Here is a 19,413-nt window from a genome sequence, read left to right as displayed (position 1 = left end):
TAACAGTGCGACATTTAACTCCAGACACGACAAAATCCAAACTTTTACAATAGAGATACAGAAAACAAAGTGCATCGTGTGGGATTTTTTGTCAAGTCACATTGTTCCCTGAAGCATAACGCAAACAGTTCATGTTCCCTGAAGCAAAACGCAAACAGTTCATGTAACACTTCCAAAGTCACTGAAGCATAACGCAAACAGTTCATGTTTTCTTTGTCTTTGAAATATAGATGTATTTTACATTAATAATTACATTACCAAGTCAATTGAAAATGAAGCAATTTTAATGAACACATATTTTGCAATATATACACCATGAAAAAATTTTTAAAAGTGACTGGTACAAGTATTAAGGAGGAATACTACATCATCATAATGGCTGACTTCCTTTTGAAACATGGATGAAAATATGAATATCAGCAATATTTGTCTATTCAATTAAAATTTCATTGCCTAACTGAGTAGCTCAGCAGGTAAGTACGTCGTCTGCAAAAATGTAGATCACGGGTTCAAGACCATGCAGCAGGGTTTTAATTTTTTTCAGATTGTTTTCTACTAAAATGGCATTTTCTTTTACGAAATAAAGTAAATTTGAAATTTTTAAATTTCAAAATATTGTTGTACATGTCCTCCATTTTTCATCCATATATCAAATTTCTTTGGTGTAGCATGCATCCTTAATATGTATTAATCTAATCAACTTTTGAGGAACTGTATCCAGCAGTTTCATGAAGTTGCACAATGAAAAGTAAAATTCATGAAGAATGGTGTCCCAAATTCTCTCTCTCTCTCTCTCTCTCTCTCTCTCTCTCTCTCTCTCTCTCTCCTACAATATTCAACTGTCATCAAAGTCATATCTTGTCGATACTCTGATAGGTTCCTCTGGTTGTACTGTTGCATACAGCGAATTTTCAAACGTGATCGGTATAAAGCCATCCGCCTCGTCCAGGTGTGTGACGTCAGCATCGCTGTTGTAACGTCGGCTCCCATTTCTGTTGATCACGTGCTTCTGTCTGTAAAACGATATTAAGAATTAATATATCAACACGTGGTTCCTCTCAAGTGTAAATCGGTATATACTTCACGAAATTATTTTTTTATGTTGGTAAAACTTTTGCTCACTCAGTAATCTTTATACAGTAAAATATACTTATAAGGAGTTTTAACAAGACCGTTACAAATTACGGGCATGGTTGTACATGTGACTAATCATTTATCTCTTTTTGTATCCAAACTAACATGGTCAATGTATCTATAATTGCGATATATAAGAATATGTGCAACGTAAAGTATTTGATTTCATCCCAGATAAAAGGAGTAGGTCAAAATTTTCAGTTTACTCTTCACTAGTTAACTCTCGGACATCGTTGGTTGACTTTATTTGTATAATGTATAGTATAGCGCGCACCTTGTTTACACGTGGTCGGAAAGAAAACAATATCACTGTGTGGGAAGATGATTGACTATATTGTCGTTTGCATACATAATAGCTTTTTCACAAATGTTTTAACTGGGTCGAAATGCGTGATTAGACTTCGCTATAAGTAAGGAAATAAATTTTGATCTATGGTAATGGGAAAGGAATGCTATATAATCGAGTGTATTATGACCATTTTTCTTTAAAATTCATGAGGGATGCAGGAGAGGATTTAAAGTGTTCATTTTAACCAAGGTTCACTGTACTTGTTAATGCTGAGCTGTTCGTTATAACCGAGGTTTACTGTACTTGTTAATGCTGAGCTGGTCGTTATAATCGAGGTTTACTGTACTTGTTCATGCTTAGCTGTTCATTATAACCGAGGTTTACTGTACTGTTAATGCTGAGCTGTTTGTTATAACCGAGGTTTACTGTACTGTTAATGCTGAGCTGTTCATTATAACCGAGGTTTACTGTACTTGTTCATGCTGAGCTGTTCGTTATAACCAAGGTTTACTGTACTGTTAATGCTGAGCTGTTCGTTATAACCAAGGTTTACTGTACTGTTAATGCTGAACTGTTCGTTATAACTGAGGTTTACTGTACTTGTTAATGCTGAGCTGTTCGTTATAACCGAGGTGTATCAATAAGTTTCTAAATCTGTGACAAAATAGTACTGTTAGTTACATGTAACTAAGGAACTTAGTATTGTATCTTAACTAATGAACTTAGTACTGTAAATTAACGAATGAACTTAGTACTGTAAATGAACTTGTTCATCGTATAGACAGAAAATGTGTGATATATGCCACCTTTTCATTGTAATTTGATATGATTCTTGGACAGTAATTCGTTCCGTGGGGATCCGGGTTAGAATAGGTCTTCGGTAACCCTTGCTTGTCGTGAGAGGCAACTAGATGGGGCGGTCCTTCGGACGAGACCGCAAAAGCGAGGCGCTGTGTCACATCAGGTGTGGGAAAATAAAGATCCCTCCCCGCTCAAAGGCCGTAAGCGACGAACCCAGGCCTAATATTTGCAGCCCTTCACCAGCAATGGTGACGTCTCCATATGAGTGAAAAATTTTCGAGAGGGACGTTAACCAATATTCAGTTAATCATGCAATCGGGCAATGATTCTGGATGTGAAATAGTTGAATAGAAACATGACAGACAGACGCTGTGGCTAATATATACATGAGCTGTAAATGGAGATGACGATACTTACCTTTTTCTCCTCAGAACAAAAACGATAACAAGTACTATCATTAAAGCAGCAGACACGGCGACAACCACCACATACCAATTCAGAGACAGCCAGTTCTATAAATAAAATGTTCACATTAGTGGACATGTCTGTATAGCGGCCAACACGGCGACAACCACCACATACCAATTCAGAGACAGCCAGTTCTATAAATAAAATGTTCACATTAGTGGACATGTCTGTAATACTGATATCATGCATTTCAATCTCTGCATCAGGATATATGGAATGGTAATCATTACATGTACCGCAATATCGTTCTAGAATAGTTTCAGATACCGCAAAATATCGCTTTAAAATCGCGATGTTCATCTCTGAAAGATTTAACCCAAGCAGGTTTAAAAATACGCTCCTTCTCTAAACGTAGCCCTAAATTAATTTGATTTATAATAATTGGCCTTTAGACACACAGAAAACACTGATACGATGGTGGTATTTGCCTGATGATAAGGTACTGACCTCATCTTGTTTGTTACGGACGACTTGACTACTCCGCGGCTGACCATCAGACGCCAAGGAACCTGTTAACCCCGGCATCAAGGGCTGCAACTCTTCCCGACACACGGCTTGCCTCTTTATGAAAACTCGCACCGTTAATATCGTATCCGATATACTGTTGAAAGAGAATCCCAACTTGTTACACATTCTATCTAAACATAAAAATTTCCAAGATTTGCCTCTCCACATATTACTCGTATAAACATTAATTGTATCAGCGGTGACTCGTCCGAAAATTTGTCATTTTACTTACTTATTTTCTTTGACTTCCGGTATGCTATCAACTATTAAGTAAATATCGGATTGTGGTACGCTGTATTTGCCGGATAAATGTTCCATGAAGTTCTTCACAAAGTTATCCTTTTCTTGTTTATTCAGCTGCCCATCCACTTTAACTGTTATATTGAAAATATACCACTTACTCAAATAACTGCATGGCGCCGGGTATTGTAAAATAAACAATGTATTCATAGAAGTTAAAACTGCATTAAACAAAATTCATCTCTTTAAAGTAACTGAAAATGACTATTGGGAAAATTAAAAGCAGAACGAAGACATTTTCCATTTTACCTGGGCGAAAACTATGTAGATGTATGTACAGTGTATACATGAAGTATTTCTTTCCTTTAAAACTATGGATCTTTTCAATCTTGTCTACATTTTACCTGTGATGGGACTGCAGTCTGGGGATAGTGGTAACGAACATGTTGGCCCCGCCCATCCACCCAAACATTGACACTTAAAATTGCCGCCCTCGGTGGTGCTGCACGTGCCGCCGTTCTCACACGGGCTGCTATAACAACTGTTTTTGACGTCACACAGTGTACCTAAAACGCAGTTAATAGATGCTGGAGCAACACTACTCATTCCATGTACTTCCCGGATTTATAATCATAAAACTTCATTAAGACCGAGCAAACATAGGAAAGAAAACTTCATTAAGACCGAGCAAACATAGGAAATATCATATACCGTTAGACGTTAGTGCACTAATGCAAACTGCAATATAATAAAAGTTGCAAGGGAAAATGCATGCGAATTAGGATATTGCTCTTCCTCAAAACATGCATTCTTTAATCATCATGCACTGAAACTAGATAGTATTTAAACAGATTTATATGCATTCAGACATTGATTTAGCTATGTGTGAAGAATATCAGTAGTACAGCAAAGAATCTGACACAGAATCAAAATTCGAAGATGACAGAAGAGCACAGATGAATGCAATAGTGATTAGAGAAATGTGCTTCTCTGTTGACTGTATCAGATAGACTCAACGACTTGTGAGATAGAAGGTTGTGAAAAGATGAAGCAATCTGTCTCTTTACCTGACCGGTTTAATTCACATAGACATCGTGAAGATCCGAATTCATTGACACAGGTGGATTTCCCATGGCAGGGGTTATTAAGACATTCATCCACATCTTCATTGCACAGAGCTCCTTGGATACCGTCAGGACACGTGCAAGAGAACGTTCCCGGAAAGTTTACACAAGTGCCGTGTTTTCCACACGGCGATTCCGCACATTCGTCTACATCCACATCGCAGATGTCGCCTTGGAAACCTCCCTGACACTTGCACGAGAATCCGTTAATGGAATTCTGACACTCTGACTCCCCGAGACAGGGGTTAGATTCACAGTTATCAATATCTCCTTCACAATGAACTCCCGTGTATCCTTGACTACAAGAACATGTATATCCAGCTATGCCATCATGACACGTAGCTCCATTTTGGCAAGGGTTTGAGAGGCATTCATCGATTTCAACCTCGCAGTTATCTCCAGTGTAGGCAGATAGGCACTGGCATTGATAGCCACCCAAATGATCTATACAGGTTCCACCATGAAGACAGGGGTTAGAGGAGCATTCGTCAATCTCCATCTCACAATGACCTCCAATGAAACCTAACGTGCATATGCAAGAATACTGATTCATGAGGTCAATACAAGTAGCATTATTCAGACATGGACTTGACGAACATTCATTAACGTTTAGCTCACAATGTACGCCAGTCATTCCACTGGGACAAATACATCTGTATCCGTTCACTGTATCAACACATGTTGACATATTCTGACATGGATTCGAACTGCATTCATCAATATCGACGTCACATACCCTCCCTGTGAATCCCTCTGGGCAAATGCAACTAAACGAGTTCAGTCCATCCACACATGTTGCTCCCGAAGCACAAGGTGACGTTGAACATTCATTGATGTTAACTTCACAATGCTCACCCTCCATGCCAGGCGGACAGATACACCTGTATCCTCCCAACTCATCCACACAAGTGGCGGATCCAAAACATGGATTCGATTCACATTCATCTTCGTCTACCTCACACAGTGTACCGTGGGCTCCCTTTGGACACAAACACTCAAAGGACCCGACGGTGTCCATACATGTGGAATTGTGAAGGCAAGGATTCGATAAGCATTCGTTAACATTGCTTTCACAACGTTTGCCAACAAAACCAGATTTGCACGTACAATTGAAATCATTTACTCGGTCGCTACACGTTGCATTATGTCGACAGGGGTTGGGATCGCAGTCATTTATATTTTCTTCACAGAAGTCGCCCGAGTATCCCGGCGGGCAGAGACAGGAAAAGCTGCCGTTACTATTTTCACAGGTAGCTGATCCATAGCAGGGGTCATTTAAACACTCGTCCACATCAACGTTGCATAAAACACCCATCCACCCATTTGAACATTTACAAGAGAAATGTCCGTCATGGTTGGTGCAATTTCCATTTATACATGGGGTATTTTCACATTCATCGACATCAATGTTACACGATTCCCCAGTCCAAGCGTCTGGGCATGTGCAGTAGAAGCTTCCAGCAGTATTAACACAGGTACCACCATTATTACAAGTAAAGGTGAGACATTCATTCACATCGGATTCACAAAGGGTGCCAGTTCTACCACGGGGACACATGCAACGGAAGCCGTCTATATCATCTACACACGTGGCAACCTCATGACAGGGGCTACTGCTACATTCGTTAATATTGACATCACAAAGCTTACCTGTCCAACCACTTCCGCACTGACAATCGAAATCTCCAATCAAATCTTTACACGTGGCATTGTTTTGACACGTGTTTAACTGACAGTCATCTATATTTTCGGAACACACATTTCCAGAAAACCCTTCCAAACACGTACATTGGAATCCATTAATTGAGTCTGTACATGTCGCATTATTTTGACATGGGGATGATTGACATTCATCTACATCAATTTCACATTGTGTACCTAAAACGAACAACATCACGTGCAAACAACAAAGGATAAAAACATTACTAAATATAGCATACTGGAAAAAAGCACACACAAAAAGTAAAATCCCGAGGGTTGACAAGACTCCGATAACATACAAAAAATAGGTTTCATTGATAACATCACCGGATTTCTTTCATTAATTAGCCAATCGGAACAAATGAATTCTTTTAGATTTATGATGAAGCAATATTTCATATATTGTGGAACATGCAGTTTCTTATTCATAAATTTAATGTTCTTAAAGGCAATGTCTAAATGCCAGTTTGCATAGTGATCAATCATCCACTAGAATATATGTACCCTGCTACTCGCACTGTGGATGTTTACAATCATCTGGTAAATGTAATAGCAGTAAATTAAGAAACATCCCGAACACCTCTTTTTTCAATACTTGATATAATTTCAATGTGGTTAAGCAACGACTAGATGAACGCAGACACAGAGACATGCAGATTCAAAATAAATATTCCAAATTTTAAACGGCATTTAGTAAGGAAAACCCCAATAGCACATCACATGTTCTCGATTGTTGTCTTACCGTTGAAACCGTCTGCGCAAACGCAAAGATAACTTCCATGTGAATTGACACATGTGGCTCCATTTTGACACTGTGCATCTTGGCAGTGGTCGATCTTGACGTGACAAAAAATTCCTCGCCAACCTGTAACACAGTTGTTCGCTATTGTTGTTTCTAAACATTTGTAAAGTATTAATTTCCCGATATATCATTCAACATTTTTTTTTTACCTTCAGTGCATATCTTAGCTCCAGTTGTAGAATTGCATGTGTAGTGCCCATATTTGTCGTCACGTGGGTGGCAAAAGGTGGTGCAATATTTCCCGTAAAAATCCTTATCGCAATAAACTTGAAGATTTAACCATAACCTACAGAGGAGGAATTAGTACAATGAATCAAGAAAACACTGTGTAGACACCGTGCTGACTGGATTTAGTTCTTCGTGAAATTGTGAAAAATACGTCGGCAAAGCGGGACAAAGGCAAGCTCGTTACCGTGAATTACGATATGGGTAGAAAGCGTTAATTTTCTAAGCGGGCTTGAGGCATGACTAGAGTGATTTGATTGTAGGACAAAGTATACCGTATCTATGATACATGTACAGAACATTTTGAGAGGGTGTCTCATATGCAAATGAGGACAATGTGTTTTATATCTATAAAATCTAACCTATAAAGCATGGAACAAGTATTTCCCTCTTACTACAACATGTATAAAACACTGAAGAATAACTTAAAATACTATCATTTTCAAAATACAAACTATAATTCAACTACCTGACATAAAAACGGTGACAAGTATAAAACATGCTAAAGAAAAAGAATGCTTTGGACGTGATACAATCCTGACCACACTTTTGGACATTTCATTTTAACAAATGATAGTGCTTGTACATATTTCATTTTGGACAATGTTTTTTGAACAAATGAACGTGCTTATTCCCCTGTAGTACACCGCCTTATCATTAACAAGATCCTACAGAACACACACTTCAGTCTTGTACGAGCTTTTCGTTGGACAACTGTATCGTACCAAGACGGAGCTTCCACAGTGGCGGTTTCATACAATTAAGACAGGTTTTATTAATTGTTGCTTCAATTTCGGTATTGGGAATCAGTCTTCTCCATCGTCAACTTCCCATATTTATATAGCAATATTCCATTATCATCTGCATATGGTGTTTCTATCTCTCAACTGATTCAATACACAAGAGGTTGTTCTACGTATGATCAGTTTTTATATCGACTACAAACAAACAAGTTGATGTTACAGGGATTTCAACAGTTTCGTTTAAAGTCAACATTTCGCAAATTCTATGGTCGTTATAACGATCTAGTTTGCCAATACAACCTACCATTGGGTCAAATGTTCTCTGACGTGTTTCATACCAATTGTTAGGCCGTTCCTGGCACTCTGATTCTGACTACGGATTACTTTGTTTACTTGATCATGATATAAAGCTGACGGCGGGTGTGAGCAGTCGACAGGGAATGCTTACTCCTCCTAGGCACCTGGTACCACTTTTGGTATATCCAGGGGTCCATGTCTGCCCAACTCTTAATTTCCTTAAAACAACACAGTACAATACATAATTTAGAATACGGATTATTCCAAGCTTACGTTGTTCGTGAACTCAGTGTGTAGGGTACCACATCAGCAGAAGTGGCATTGAAGGCTGGAGTCGTCTTATACACAGCTGCCAGGAAGTCGACGTAATCGTCCCCGTTGTCGTCACTATCCCACACCTCCACCTTAATTTTGAGGCTGCCCTGAAATCAAGAAAATAAGCTCGTGGAGAGCATGCAGACAGTTTACGAATAACAACAGATATGTGTATTTTACCGCTACTTCCGACGAGTGGCATATCAAAATTGTAAACCCTACCGGCCACATGACAAAGGGAAACAACATGGGGTTGGCCACACCCCCTACACTGCTGCCGAAGTATACGTTGTTATTATTGCTCACTTCATTCGTGGCCTTCCGTCCGTACGGGCACCTGTACGCATTGTTAGGTCTACAATACAAAGACAAATTACAAAAATCACTCACAAGTACCGCACGAAGGACAAGTAATGAAATTCAATATCATCCAACATTTAATGACTTGTAGGGACTAAGCATTTCAGAATATGTTTCTCCTTTCAATACTGTATAAATGTTAAGACAGTAGACACTATAATCACCAAACACACATGTGCTTATTCACGTTTTCGGTTTTCTTTGTGAATGCTCTCTCCCTCTCTTACCCGCCCGATACGTCCATACAGATGATAAACCGATGGTCACAATCACTTGCGCTAAAGAAGAACTTGCCGTCACAAGGATGTCCATTTCTGCCCCGCCCACCAGGATTGTAGTAACGAATCATCTTAAATGAGACAGCACCTGAACCCTCACATATCTAGATGTAGAAAAGTAAAATAATTACTGTCTTCCTCTCGTAATTCCACTATGGGATTGGCCATCGGACCTTCGAATGAGACTGCAAAGACCAAGTTCTTTCGAGTTCACTGCATCTGTGTAGATCGACCTGCTGAACTTGAATTAGTGCCGCCACAACGTTAATGAAAACGCGAAGATAACTAAGACAGATCGATTTCATAATTTCCACAAAGAATACAAAATTAAGAGTAGTACAAAGATGGACCTCTGGACAAACCAAAGGTGGGATCAGGTACCCAAGAGGAGTAAACATCCCCTGTCGACCGGTCCCACCCACCGTCAATCCTCTGTTTTGATCAGGTAAACGGAGCCATCCGTAGTCAAAATTAGCATGAAATGAATGGCCTATGGCTTAACAATTGGCATAAAACACATCAGACAGCCTTTAACCCAATGACAGGTGGTATTTGTAAATTAAATCGTTATAATGACCACAAAATTTGCGAAATACTGACTTCAAACGAGACTGTTGAAACTCCTATAACAATAACTTATTTTTCAGTTTCTTGCCTCGATTTAAAACTTATCAAACGCAGAACATGCTTTCTAATCAATGGAGAGACTTTAACACCATATACAGGTGATATTGGAATATTCCTACATAATTTGGGAAGTTGACGACGGAGAAGCTGAACTCATCCTGTTTGTCATAAATATGAGTTATTAGTTTGGTGTTAACATATTCAATAAGATGTCCAAGTATGAAGCATATCTGGAAAACTCTGTAACGTCTTTTATTTCGACTTTATTACGATATATCGAATCGACATATGAATGAAATATATATATATATATATATATATATATATATATATATATATATATATATATTAATTACTATCAATAGATACAATGTTGTCGATACATGTAAATGTCGAGTTGAATGCCACAGCAAGATATTTTGTCTTATCATGTAAACGTCTTTAAATCAACTAACAGCTAACAAAGGAGCACAATTCGTGCCATGGAAATTCCAACAGACTGTTGGAAGACCTAGTTACCAAAGACTACGTCGATATTGTCAATGAGGAACAGCAACATATTTTTAGAATCAACTTCAGAGTACTTGTGCGAAGAATCAGGGTGATGCTTAACAAAATAATAATTCTGACTGATCACAAGATATGGATATTTCCTTGTTGATTTTTTATTGAAGAAGCAGAGCTCTATCTATGACCCCAAAAAGATTTGTCTTTAATTTATTATGATGAATGGTCGAGCAAAATGTTGAAAATGATATACGTTTTGATGTTGTTGATTTGGGGAAAGTTTTTTTGTGATTTAAACTAAGAGTATTTTAGAATTCATATCTGATTTACACTACTACTCGTATGTTATTGCATAATACAATTGCAGTTTCTCATTCATAACAGTTAATATTTTCATGAGGAGCAAAGAAAGGGGTTTAGTAGATGTTACAAGCTTCTTCTTGTCAGCCGGAATCCATACATATTCCTCATGTAACCTATCTAATTCTTTTTTGTCAGCCGGAATCCATACATATTCCTCATGTAACCTATCTAATTCTTTTTTGTCAGCCGGAATCCATACATATTCCTCATGTAACCTATCTAATTCTTTTTTGTCAGCCGGAATCCATACATACTCCTCATGTAACCTATCTAATTCTTTTTTGTCAGCCGGAATCCATACATATTCCTCATGTAACCTATCTAATTCTTTTTTGTCAGCCGGAATCCATACATACTCCTCATGTAACCTATCTAATTCTTTTTTGTCAGCCGGAATCCATACATATTCCTCATGTAACCTATCTAATTCTTTTTTGTCAGCCGGAATCCATACATATTCCTCATGTAACCTATCTAATTCTTTTTGTCACTTTTAGTTTACTAAACACAGAAGGATAGATGATACACTACCTTGTTTTGATGTATTTAATGCGTGATTCTGACATTCTTTTTATACTTTTAATCCATACTGACAAGGTGTCAAGTTCCTGATATTTAGCTCATCACCGGGCTTGATCTTCTACAGAATTCATAATAGGATGAAGTTCTGTCGCCAAGTGAAAGACTGAAGCTCTCTGAATCTAGGACATTTTAAAATACGTGATTTCAGGTCGTCATTTTAAACTATATCGACATCAACAGCAATGATATGTCTAGCTGGACTATTGGTGAAAGAAAAAGAACATGTAGTGATAGCTATAAAGTTTGTAATTAAAAATTTTGGATGCAATGATAGAAGTATATTTGTAGGAAATACAGGTTAAAGTTGAAATATTACGGAATGTAAGACTGAACTTTTTAAAAAGAAAAATATTGACGCCATTTATTCATTCGTTAGTAAATTTACGCTTAAGGAACTAACGGCATGATTCGGAATGAATTGCATCCGTAAATCTCGGTGCTTTAAAGAGCCTGTCATGGACACCACCCATTACCTTACAAGCCAGTCTGTATTCTGATGTTGAAAAATTGAAGTATGGACTAAATGGCTTCTTCAAATAACGTACTCAAAACTTTCATTGGAATAGAGTAAAAGTTTGAGCGAACATGACGTGGACCCAATGGTCTGTTGACGTAAGGTAAATGTGAATGAAAGGTGAAGATAAGGAACAGTGATCGATCTCATCAATCAAATGAGGCACCTTGTTGGTGTTTTGTGTGAACGATGTCCACGACTATGTTTACGTCCTTATGTATTTGAACTATTATATTAACGTTATTTCGACTGCCGCGGTGGTCTAGAGGTAGTCAGAGCGTTCGCCCCGCATGTGGAAGGCCGGGGTTCGATTCTCGGCCGCGACAAACCTAAGTAGTTAAAACAGGTAGTGACAGTTCCATCGCCAAACGCTCGGCATCAAGTGTGAATGTCACGGGTCCTCAGACATTACCTTAAAAACGGATGTCCCGTGTTACAGTAGGTGTGTCACGCTAAAGAACTCTCACTGCTCAATGGCCGTAAGCGCCGAGCAAAAGCCTAAATTTGAAGCCCTTCACCGGTATTGGTGATGTCTCCATATGAGTGAAAATATTTCGAGCGAGACGTTAAGAAAGATACAATCAATCAATCAATTAACGTTATTTCCATGTGGACTTGTCAGATTACCTACATCATTTCCGTTGTAAGAAATACAGTGCTTAGTGTCTTGATCTAGCGATGTTCTTGTTGTCAACGAAAGGGGTACTTAAAATTGGGTTACGTGTATTATGGTAATTTCTACAAGAATTCTGATCCTCATGGATGGTATATTGTTTAACGTCCCTCCAAAGAATTTTTCACTCATCACCTGCTGCGACACGGGACCTCGGTTTTTTTGCTGTCTCATCCAAAGGACCGCCACATTTAGTTGTCTTTTACGACAGACAAGTGTTACTGAGGATCTATTCTAACCCGAATTCCCTCATGGACAAGATAGAATGATGAAAGGTGAAGATAATGAACAGTGATCAATCTCACAACTCCCACAAGCAATACAAAATAGATAGTTGGGCAAACACGGACCCCTGGACACACCAGAGGTGGGATCTGATGCCTAGGAAAAGTAAGCATCCCCTGTCGACCGGTCACCCTGCCGTGAACTCTATATTTTGATCAGGTAAACGGAGTGGTTCATGATGCCCATGATAGTTTTTATAAATGATCTGGGGAATTTGAATGTTTATAGAGAAGTTGAGTACCTCCATTATGAATTTGAACCCAAAATGTGAACCCCGGTGAAAGGTACCTATAGTTTCTATAGTAATGGGACTTCCATGCTATCTGGGTGTTTTCAATTTGCTGCAGTTACATTATTTTTCCAAATGACTAACCTAGTTCAATTTCAGGGCACAATAATGCAATTTCTAACAAAAGTTATTGTACATTGTATTTGCTACAGTGATGAAAAATTGCAAACTTCAGATGTTGCAAATGACCAATATTTTTCTATTGAGATGAAATGTACATGGACGAAACGATTAAGTAGAAGGTCTTTCAGATTTGCATCAAATGTTGAAGATGACTTCTGATGTTTAGAGGAGCGACGTTAAACTTAAACCGAATACAATTCCACGTAATTAACACATTCTACCATGATGAAATTGATAATGCTGATACGTGTCAAATGTGTGATTTTACTAGCTGTTTTAATGATAGCATCCACCTCATCGGTATATTTCCTTATTGTGCTATTCAGTTGTTTCTACTTAAAAGGGAAAAAAAACGATCTTGAATGCCATGGTAAATAGTGATCATTTCGCTCTTATCTAAAGTACCTCCGTACTAAAAACAAAAAGACAAGTATGTAAGTTACACTTTCGAGTTTGAGAGCCACGGGAGGTACAACTTAAGGTCAGCCTATTGTAAACAACCTCTTAAAGATTGAATGTCTACTCTGTGCTCAGCAAGAGACCAAGTCCGAGTCTTTCTGATTCATCATGTGGTCATCAAGTGTTTATGACCGTTTGTGGGGTACAACCACTTCCTGTGTATACATGCATGTATACTTACAAATACCGTCTCTGATTACAATAAACGAGTATATGTATCAAATCCAGGTTTTTATAGATTCGTTTGTCTGTTTTACGTCTCGTCGAGACGTTTTCACAACATTGCGACGTCAACAGCTGTAGTTGAAGTACCACAAATTTAGACCTATAGTTAGCGTTCATAGCCGTTGCTAATATCATCCCAATGCCTACCACGACACGGGACCTCTGTTTTCTAGGTCATATCCGAAAGACCCGTGATTCTCACCTCGAAATGCCTCGAGCATTTGTATTCACAGTTAGTCTGGCGCATGCTTGACCCAGTGTAGCGGAAATTGCGTCAGGCATGCGCCAAACTACATTTACAGTTTAACAACAAACACATGATAATTCGAATTTAATTTGGTACCCCAGCGTCACTCAGACAATACTTTGGGTTTGAATTTGACTCGTTTCATAAGAACCGTTTTAATCTGTAGAAATAAACTGCAAAACTAAACAAAAAAATCCCTTTCGATTTATTTGTGCATATATTTTTAGACATTCTGGCCTGGAGGTTATAAAACTTTTGAGCACGTTTTCATACTCAAACTCTATGTTATAAATAGTACTCATACTCAAAAGTGATGGTTATAAAAATTCCATAAACAATCATTCTAACACGCAAATGGAGTACATGCTCATAATTTTTGCGAGTATGTTTCGAAGCTTGCTCAGATCTAAAGTTGTACTCAAAACAAACATGGCTGAGTTTGAGCATGAGTACGATAAAAGTGTTATGACCTCCAGGCCAGGGTTACATATTTAGATTCCGTATGTCCCCACTTTAAGGTTACATCTTGCAGTGGAAGAGTGCATCCACCTTTGAAGGTCCATGATATCTAAGTACACATACACGCCAAAACACTCTTCAGGAAGTCAATATAGAATTGTATGTCAGCATTACACATGTAACATTTTCTGGGTCATTACCATGCCTATATGCTACCTGAGAAATACAGTGATCACCGAGCACCCCCCCCCCCCCCCCCCAGGGGGGAGGGTGAATATTGCACTTCAAGGGTAAAGATGCCTTTTGTTTTCAAAATCACTAGGTCCGAAAACACAAAACTTGATTGTGAAGTGTAAATTCAAGGTTGTTTCAATGATGACCTTGGGATCAAGATAGTTGGTTGGATGTATATGGTTTAACGTCCCATTCGAGAATATTTCATTCATATGGAGACGTCACCATTGCCAGTGAAGTGCTGCAAAATTTAGGTCTATGCTCGGCGCAAGCTTACGGCCTTTGAGCAGGGAGGGATCTTTATCGTTCCACACCTGCTGTGACACCAGGCCTCGGTTTTTGCGGTCTCATCTGAAGGACCGCCCCCATTTAGTTGCTTTTTATGACAAGCAAAGAGTACTGAGGACCTATTCTACCCCGGAATACATTGGAAAATATTTTTAAGAACACGTTATGTCGTATGACATATTTACATGCTGAATATAATACACTGTAAGTATATGGAGAACAAAGACATTGTCCGGACAAGATTCGATGATCTATAAGTAGATGCAGATGACGATGAAGAAGCGGAAGAAGAAAAGTCAGATGTAAAATGAATTCTTTTTTTTTCGATGGGTAATACATACAATAATTAAACTTTATATTTGATAACTTACTTTCAATTGGAAATTTCACATAATTTACTATTTTGACTTTGACTGTTGAAATATGACCTTGAAATGTCATAACAGAAATACCTAAAGTAGATGCGTAATAAGAAACCATACGTTCGACTGATTTTTAAGGACTTATATGTTTTGACCGATAGTTGCTCGTTCTTATTAGGTTTGCGACCCATGTAGTCAGATCGAATTCTAAAGGTCAACATGAACGATGCCATTTTACGATCTGTGACGTTAATTATCGACAGTTCAATAACCACATGATTAGTTTGAATTCTGAGGTGTCAGTGTTATAATCTTACTATCAAGTAGCAGGGAAAACTGAGAGATAATGGTGTTAATCCGGGAAATAAATACTTACCCGGATTAGTTTACTTTGTTAGTTTCTACCGTGCTACTCTGTATCGCCTTGATTTTGCTTTACATTTTAGTTACCATGGTCGCGCTGCCTGAATTTAACCACATTTAGGACAGTTTTTTTTTTTTTTTTTTTGTTGTTGTTGTTGTTGCATGTATCATACTGTAGCATTTCTGGATCAAATATATAGACAATCAATTTTCTATTTCCCCTAAAAAGAATGTGTTACTACAGTAAATCAGACATACACGCCGTGTCTTTTTGTAAATACATGTACAAGCAATCTTGTAAAATTCATTTCCCGAGATAAAATGTAAGCTAAGTTTTGATCTTGTAGATTTCCGTCGCTTATTTACCCTTCTGATTGACATATATATATACTTTAATGTTCCAGATCTAGGGTCCAGAGTACTCTCCCTTAAGTTCTGAGTACCTTCTGAGTACTTTCATGTGATCTCATGAATGAGATCGACGTGGTAAACATCAACTTACAAAATGTAAATATATGCGTTTTATTCTAAATTATATATATATGGAATGAATACACCACAATGTTATATAACCTATTTTGTCATATACAGGGCTTTTAAGGAATTCCTATAGAAGCTCCGAGCTCGAGATCCCTTGCATGTAACATTTTCCTTACATCAAAAATGACATACCAACATTCTTTTAATATAATGATAATTTCATCCATAATACATGCAATGACAGTATGTGAAGTAGTGTTGGTTAATATTGGGGATGCATTAATTACCTTTGTCATAAACATAATTTATGGATAGCTTATCAGAGATTTATAAATAGATTTCGTTCTCAATAAAAGAAAATATAAATCATGCGATATTTATTAGGGGAATCACTTCCGTATAACCAAGGATTCCTTATAATCGAGTTCCTAATATCCATGCAATTTTTCTTACAAATATTCATGAATTAAAGCGATGACAAAAGATGTTTCAAATCATTCGTTATAACTGAAGTTTCCTTAAAACCGAGAGCTTTGTAAAAAGAGATTTACGGTATGTACACCGTTCCGTGTCATGAAAAAAATAGAACTCTAATAATATAGCGAGGAACATTGTGCATCCGCTCTCCAACGTCTTGATGAACACATGTTACGTGACAAGGAAGCATTCAATGTGTTATTATTTTATAAACGATATAGAAAAATCTCTTGATCTATTTAGAGAAATGCTTTTGACAATCAAAATATTTCTTCTTCACAAAAATGACAGATGTTGTAGTGTACTCCAAGAATAACTGAATGCATGCTGGAAAAATGTATTGTAAGTTATGAATAGTCAAAGCACCATCGAAATAGAATGAAACAATAATCCGTGGTATGCGACGATGAAACACCAGCAGCACCGCTCCTTCGTCCATTATTAGGTATCTTTTTTTTTTCTTTTTTTTAATGTAAATCAATATCATTCCTAAAGTCAGGAACGGCACCCGCATAGAAGGAAACACAGACCGAATTGCTGTATGAAAATAATTGTACAGAAATCGCATATGTGTATGTGTCATTTTTTACGGGAATTCGTGTGCATGGACGCTTCTTTGCTACACAGATGAATTGACGCTGGCTGTGGCCCAGTATTAATGTACGTTATTAATGATTCTGTCCCAGTGTTGTTATATTTTTTTTTTTATCCTAAAGCGAGGTCAAAGTTACAAGACCTGTGTTTTTGTAATGATGTTTGTCGAATTTAAACACATGCAGGAACAAGTACACGGCGCATCTATACAGACTATATATTGATCGACTCACTACAATACAGAATAATTGTCTCCTTACTACGTCACGTAAAAGAGATTTTCACATTCCCAGAGGATTTCGAAAAGAAACAAAATTAAATTAATAAAATGGTCATCTCGCAAAGACAGCATCAGACTGCTGGTATAACACGATTCTTATGTAAACACGTGCTGTCTGTTTTCAATTTAGAACACTATATTATGATAATCAAAAAGGGCAGAGAATAGTCGAAATGTTAAGCCTACACCATTCGTTTTTAAGACTAATTATGCTTACATGTAAACTGCCCTATATCTTGAACTAGAAACACATGCGCAAAATCTCTCGTAAAATATTTGGTTTGCATATTACGTAACAATCACTTACGGTAATGAGAGTTCCTAAAGCAATCAGACGACATGCCACGGTCAGCATCTTGGACGAGACTAAGCTCCGGCTCCCCCTCTGTGATACTGACGTTTGTTTTGAGAGACTGATAAGTGGGTCTGTTTCCTGCGTCGGAGTCAATACTCGCACGATTTGTGAGCGAATCACTGGAGACAAGCAATGGCGTGAGCACGCCAAATTATCGTCATAATATGATTATCTGAAGACAGTAATATCGAGTCACTTTCATCGTTTGATTATTTTATTCATTTCCATTATAAAATGAAAATGGTCTTTTAACAAAAATATCAAGCCCCTCTCAAACTGGCATTCTTTAAACATGCATATCAATTTTTTTCTTTATCTTTTAAGTTATCAAATGAAATAAAACCCGTAGATGGTACTTGAATTAATTTTTTTAAATACAATATTTCTTTAATTTTTTTTTTTTTAAGAATATTATAACAAAATCTTGATATGTAAATACTTTAATAATCGAGGAAGGAAATTCAAATTGATCGAGATTGTCTTCAGTTATTGAGATAATTCTAAACGTCAAAAGTTCAATCCTGGGTGCTTGTTAGATGCCTTTTATTTAATTCTGTGATATGTTCTTTTAAAAGATATCCTATTGATAAAATCCTGCGAATCACGTAAATGGTAAATGGCGTTTAGTTTAATTTACATGTAATACATTGCATTATTTTGAAACTTGTGATATTGATTTTTTTCTTTTTTGTTCTGTCGGACGAGAAATATCAGTGAATAGCTACAAAGTATGTGTAAAAATCAGTTTTCTCCTCTTAGACTGAATCTATGGTACCGGCGTGTGAAAAAGCGGTAAAGCTAGTCATGAAATTCTAGAGGATAATTATCTGTAAACGCGACCTAAGAACAATAATTGGCTTAATAAATATAGCTGTGAAAACAAGACGTCTGTTATCAGCTGATTAGAACATGTAAAATGCATTTTTCATCTTTCCTTAACTTTTAGATATCATAATAAAACAAGAAGCCCATGAGCCACATCGCTCACATGAGTCACTTTGGCTCATATTTAAAGATTTTTCCTATATATTCGCATGTAAAACTGTGGCCCCAACCTACGCCCGGAGGCCATGATGTTTACAAAATTGAATATGCACTGTGTCAGGAAGCCTTCATGTAAATGTAAACTTTTCTGGCCCAGTGATTTTTCAGAAGAAGATTTTTAATGGTTTTCCCTATATATTTATATGTAAATTTTGATCCCCTACTGTGTCCCCATCTTACCCCCGGGGATCATGATTTTTACAAACTTGCATCTGCACTATGTCAGGAAGCTTTCATGTAAATTTCAGCTTTTCTGGCTTAGTGGTTCTTGAGAAGAAGATTTTAAAAGATTTTCCCTA

General features: G+C 37.5%; 1 protein-coding gene across 1 annotated transcript; it reads right to left on the bottom strand.

Moving 5' to 3' along the window:
- Positions 1-266: 266 nt before the first annotated feature.
- LOC125654076 (fibropellin-1-like) lies at positions 267-18,234 on the bottom strand. Its single transcript, XM_048883825.2, has 12 exons — positions 18,023-18,234; positions 9,234-9,388; positions 8,869-9,001; positions 8,605-8,753; positions 7,216-7,352; positions 7,007-7,129; positions 4,507-6,441; positions 3,844-4,005; positions 3,432-3,573; positions 3,140-3,293; positions 2,642-2,736; positions 267-1,013 (listed from the first exon to the last, which is right to left on the bottom strand). Exons 1-12 carry the CDS (start codon positions 18,068-18,070, stop codon positions 836-838), a joined length of 3,411 nt encoding a protein of 1,136 aa, XP_048739782.2. The 5' UTR covers positions 18,071-18,234; the 3' UTR covers positions 267-835.
- Between the last annotated feature and the right edge of the window lie 1,179 nt (positions 18,235-19,413).

The sequence above is a fragment of the Ostrea edulis genome, chromosome 7 (assembly GCF_947568905.1).
Source record: "Ostrea edulis chromosome 7, xbOstEdul1.1, whole genome shotgun sequence".
Taxonomy (NCBI): domain Eukaryota; kingdom Metazoa; phylum Mollusca; class Bivalvia; order Ostreida; family Ostreidae; genus Ostrea; species Ostrea edulis.
This window is presented reverse-complemented; position numbering and strand designations above follow the sequence as displayed.